Here is a 5988-nt window from a genome sequence, read left to right on the forward strand (position 1 = left end):
TCTGAGGTCTGTCAATGATCTTAAACAGATTGCCTAGTAGGACCAATTTCATGTTTACTATTTCACACCCACAGTCTTTACCAGCATCACACAGAGTACCTATGACATCACCACACATATGAAGAAAAAAACCTGCAGTTTGGTGACTGTCACTAGCGTGCTATTATTGGAGGTGGGCAAATCACCTCATCCTTACACTCTAAAGTGAAGGTTATAGACTAAAGATCTTTTTCACCTCAATCATTCTCTTTCACTCCTTAACTAAGCATTACTTGTGTGTATGAGTCCATGTGTGATTTTCTGTGTGTACATATTGTTTTGTACATGTTCAGGTAAGCAGAAATATTTTGTTTGCAAGTTGGGTTTCCATTTGAGAACTGTTAATCCAATTAAATCTAATTTTTCTTTAAAAAAGTTGTTAATGAATCTAGGCAAAAATAAATAAATAAATCACTTTTATGTAAAGATTACATTCTTTTTGTCTTCACAATTTAAACTGTGAATGTTCTTATTATGGGAGAAGCTGCCTGAGACTTGGGTCTGCATTTCAGTAAGGTAAGGGAAGAAATCAGTACATATGCCTTTCCAGAGCTCCAAAATCAGTTATGTTAGGGGACCTGCTAATGAAGGTGGTGGCAGGGGCACATAACAGTCAATCAACAAGTTGTAATATAAGTAGATTTCATAGGTCTTATCTTGATAGGTCTCCCTGGCAGATAGGCCTCAAAAGCCGTTTGTCTGATTAGGCAACAGAGCAAAGGCTGACGGACAGTTGGCAGGAAACTGAGTTGAGATCTAATAACTAGATCTCAATATCCTTTATAGTTGGCCAAGAGAAGAGGAACTGCCTTTTTTGGAACTTCACTATGCTTAGCTATTCTTGTTTAATTCACACAATAGTTCTAACAAGTATGTGTTATTATTTATAGGTTTCACAGTTTCATGTGTTCATGGCCCTGCATAACTGGCCATTGGGCTTAAAGTATCCAACCCTTTGGCCAAGTGGTACATATAGGGTCTCACTTCTCAGAATTAGTAGAGCTCGGATTCAAATCAAGGTCCTTTATCTGACCTTAACTTTTTTTTTTTTTGACCTTAACTTTTTGAAGAGGGTATGTGGCAGGCTGCAGGACAAGCAAAGATTTAGAAATTTATTCAACATGGAAAAAAACTTGTCTTTATATTGAGGGAAAAGTTACCTTTATAGTGAGAGACTAACCTAGTCATCTGAAAACAACCAAGAGGAAAAAGCACATGACCTAAAATGATTAGTTGTGATTAGTGGCAGTTACTGAATGATATGTAGATTAGCCAACAAAAATTTCTATGAAGAGATTTAGTGTAAGGTAAATATGCATAGAGGAAAGCTATGTACGAACCAATCAGGAAAAGCATAGAAAGTGTGCTCCAAATACAATTTTAAAGGTGGAGCATGGTTGCAGATTGGGCATGATATTGGGTGAGTCTCTTCTCAGGACGCTTGTGATAAGCGTGATGGGCAGTATCTGAGTGAACAGACAGGATGTGATCAGTAGGTAGGAGTAGAGTGAGTGAAAACCCCTGAACTATTGCCACCTTCAACAGTGGTGGGAACTACTCACCTCTAGTTGATCCCTTGTGGTAATGGAGACTCAGTGCACCGACAACATCTCCCGATTTTTAAAGATAAGACAGGAATGCAAATTTTTATGCGAACTATCCCAATTTGAAGTGTTAATATTCCAAAGCCCAATATTAAAAGTAAAACTATATGCTGATCAAGAACAGGTTTTTGAGCCAGATGCACTCCCTGTGACTGCAGTGTATGATTTTTAGTTCATATTATAGACACTTGAGTACAGGTCCTTCTACCCAGTTTGGTTGTCGGTATCACAGAAGGGCTAAACTACACCTAATTCATTTTTACATCCTCATCTCTCATGAAAATGCTTTCCACAAAATATACATGAAAAAAAAAACTTACTTCATGGTAAAAGATATGAATGCCTTTTAGGCAGAACAGGATTTCAGGCAGACTCCTATTAGCACTGCACTGAGTCCTATCCAGGTCACCATTATGTCCATGTTTACATAACGACATCAGTGGTAAAATAATTGCATTTCCACATGACAGAAATATAAGAAGGTAGTTAAAAAAATGTGGATTAATTTTCTTGGAGGGTTGTACAGTACCATTTGAGAACCTAATCCAGTTTTCTTTTTCTTAATTTTATTTATTTATTTATTTGTTTGTTTGTTTATTGGCTGCGTCAGGTCTTCGTTGCTGTACGCAGGCTTTCTCTAGTTGCAGCGAGAGTGCGCCACTGCGCCATCAGGGAAGCCCCAGTTTTCTAACTAAGCGGTTAGACCAGGGATTTAATATCTCCTATCTGGAGGCCTTTCCTACCTTGATACACTTTCCCTGTCTGTACAATGTCCCACACCATCTTCTTAGCCTAGAATGCTCATTTATTCCCTAAAGTCCCTCAACTCTGCTTATCCTTTATGGGCCAGCTCAAATGGACATTTCTTCTGGAACCCTTTCTTATCCCATGAGGTCAAGTAAGACCCTTCATCCCCAGTGCCCCCATAAAACCATCTTCACACAGTGTTATTACCTCTATAACATTGTAATAAAATTATAGGTCTACAATTATTTTCCTCTGCTTCTCTGAGAACCAAGAGTATGTTTCATGCATCAAGTTACATACTATGACTTCCATAATTTCAGGAATACAGTGTCCTATCCACTGATGCTCATTTTATAAATTAAAAAAATTTTTTCCTTGTAACATCAAGAAATGAAATGTAAAAAAAAAAAAGAAATGAAATGTACTAGTAAGATAAATGACAACTCTAGGACAGACTGTTTTGTAGAAAATAGCACAGATTGAAAAGAACACAGGAATTCAAGCTCTAGCTTGGAATCCCTTACATGACACAAAATGTTCATTCTCTGTCAGATTTTACAGACTTTCTTCTGGGTGTTTTTAGGTCATGCTACTTCACAGGAAGTGAAGGCAAAAACTGGGCCAGGGTAAAAACAAGAGAAAGTGAATTCAATGCACAGGAAGCAGGAAAAAAAAAAAGACAACAGCAATTACAAAAAATCATAGATTCGTCACAAACTAATTACTTATAGGATTTTGAGCAGTGAGAAATTCAGAGCTCAAGTTTCCAGCACAGGGAAGTGAGGAGATAAAGAACATTTGGGTGAGAAGGAACCAGGGTGATTACTAAAATGAAAGGGGGGCCTGGGTTCCTCTGGTGCAAACAAGCCTCCTGGCTCTATTTGTTCTGAGTACCGGGCCTGCCTTCATGTACTTCAGTCTTTCAGTGTGTTGCCCCCAAGTTGAGTTATAAAATCTATAGCCACTCTGGGACTTCCCTAGTGGTGCAGTGGTTAAGAATCTGCCTGCCAATGCAGGGGGCACGGGTTCGAGCCCTGGTCCGGGAAGATCCCACATGCTGCGGAACAACTAAGCCCATGAGCCACAACTCTTGTGCCCTTGTGCCACAACTACTGAAGCCCACGTGCCTAGAGCCCATGCTCCGTGACAAAAGAAACCACCGCAATGAGAAGCCCATGCACCGTAACGAAGAGTAGCCCCTGCTCGCTGCAACTAGAGAAAGCCCGCATGCAGCAACAATGACCCAACGCAGCCAAATCAATCAATAAATAAATAAAAATCTATGGCCATTCTGCAGCCAGTGATATTTTTCATTTAGGAAATCCGGACCCAGTGGCAGAGCTCTGCCCTGCACAGGATGCCTGGAATTAGATTTGTTACAACAGAAGCAGCAGTGGTTCATCCCTGGGTATGCACTGATCAGCAAATGATAAAACAAAGGGCTCAGTGCATAAGTGGACCATGTCCTAATCTGTGCGTTTCTTCATGTCCTAGATTCAGAACCCTCCTTGTTCTGCTCGCCCCACCCACAGGGGCTGCTCTATATCTCCAGTTCCAAGAACTGGGGGGAAACCAGCTGCCCCTGAGCGCCAGGCCCACCAGCTGGATCTGTTCTCACAGGAGCCACAGCAGAGATACTGGGTAAGACAATGAGCCCCCGAGCTGGAACAGGAAAGACAGCAATGAAGCAGCAACTGGGGGAGCGGTGAGCTGAAGTTAGTGCCCAGGACACATGACAGACTTTGGGGAGCGGAGGGGAAAGGAGCTAGAACCACAGTGACAGCAGGGGGCCTGCAGGGTGAGTGAGGAGGGAGTGTGTTATCTGTGGGCCGGGATACAGAAGATACCCTTCTTTTCACAGGAAACATGGTTCCAAGACAGCAGAATGCCCAGCTGCCTCTCTTTTTGCTGTTGGGGCTCTTGGGAATGGTGATCTCACTCCATGTCCCACCTGGTACTTTAACCTGGGCTCAGTGGTTTCGGATTCAGCACCTAAATATGGCCCACCGTGAATGCAATGATGCAATGCGGGTGATTAACCGTTACAGAATGGTATGCAAAGGTCAAAATACTTTTCTCCACACAACGTTCGCTGAAGTAGCTGATGTTTGTACCACCAGAAATATAACCTGCCATAGACCACACAGGAGGAATTGTCATAGTAGCTCAGTTCAAGTGTCTCTAACCTACTGCAACCTCACAAGAAATCCACCAGATTTTATAGGGACTGCCGTTATAGACAGACAGAGGCAGAGATGATCTACATCGTCGCGTGTGACCACAGATCACCAACGGACAGTCCCCTGTACCCCCTGGTTCCAGTTCACTTGGATGCGATCATCTAAACTCTGGGCCAGCACTTTGGGCCATGCTCATTTGCCAAGCGCCACAGTCCTGTCCCACCATCCACCCCAGATATCAGCATCAGTCCTCATCTCACCAGCCTCCAGGTTCCTTTAAGCTTTGCTCAGCTGAAGCTCCTTGTGCAGCACAGTAAACTTTACAGAATTGCCTACAAGCCTCCATGTGTCTGTTTGTGCTCTTCGGTCATGTAGTTACATTCTGGTCTAGAGGTTTTTCCCCTTCTTCTAATCTGAGATTTGTGGGAAAGAGATGTGAGGATAAGAGGCTCCTTGTGTCATGAAGTTGTGCAGACTTTTCCTTCTCTCTGCTTTAGGCCAGGAAGCTGAGGCTTCCACTCACAGCTGTCTATTTCATTACCAGGAGGCAAAGAGCTCCCAGTAAGTAGAAACAAATGTATTTGATTCTGATTTAAGAACCATACATTTTATGATAGAAGAGAACGATATGGTGTAAAAACAAAAAGAAAGGGGGAAATGCCATAATTGTGATAAGACCCAAAGAAAAAAGCAAATTTTAGCCCCAGAGATTTGTTTTTAAATAAGTGTATCAAATCTTCAGATATTAATGGTTATCCTAGGGGTGGATCCAGAGTTTGAGTCTAATGTGGAATGAGACAAATTGTTCAGGTAGTATATGGACAGATTCCAGTACTACCTGGAGAAGAGGTGAAACTCTTTCCTGGCGATTTCTGTGTCCTGGAGAAGGGAGCAGCTGGTCATCTGGTAGCAGAAGGTAAGGAAGGAGACATGGAATTGGGATCTCTCCCGAGGATGAATCAGTGGCTTGTTCGCATTCAGGTCAGGAAGGGGCACAGGCTCCAGGATTACAGAAATGTAGACAGACAGAAAAGGGGGCGGATAATGAAAGCCCCTACTCTGCCTCCATCACAAGGCTGCACTCAGGAATCAGTGAGGAACAGGAAGGGAAAGCTCTTTGCAAACTGTGGTCAGATGCAGCATTCAAGTGATTGTTCGGGGGACAGGTTGGGTCTTTTGCAGCACCTGAATCAGAATAGAACGCAGGTAGCATGTCATTAAATTTGTACCTCTGTCCTTGAGTCTGGGATTCCTGACCTCCTATTTTTCAGCTCCTCTTCCAGGCCCAGATACATAGCAATTTCCATTCCTCCCACCCTCCATATGGTCAGTCATTCTTGCTCTTGGTAGTACTATATACGGTATCTGCACTTGAGCATCTTCTCTGGAGAAGCCACTGGAGGATTTGTTCCTCCAGG

General features: G+C 42.6%; 1 protein-coding gene across 1 annotated transcript; it reads left to right on the top strand.

The window, feature by feature from the left end:
• Nucleotides 1-4256: 4256 nt before the first annotated feature.
• RNASE2 (ribonuclease A family member 2) lies at nt 4257-4735 on the top strand (the record flags this gene model as incomplete). The annotated part of the gene is given in 2 exon segments (XM_079699149.1): nt 4257-4607; nt 4610-4735. Coding segments are annotated over 2 exon segments (477 nt in total).
• Nucleotides 4736-5988: the final 1253 nt, after the last annotated feature.

The sequence above is a fragment of the Hyperoodon ampullatus genome (genome assembly GCF_949752795.1).
Source record: "Hyperoodon ampullatus genome assembly, chromosome: 3".
Lineage (NCBI taxonomy): Eukaryota > Metazoa > Chordata > Mammalia > Artiodactyla > Ziphiidae > Hyperoodon > Hyperoodon ampullatus.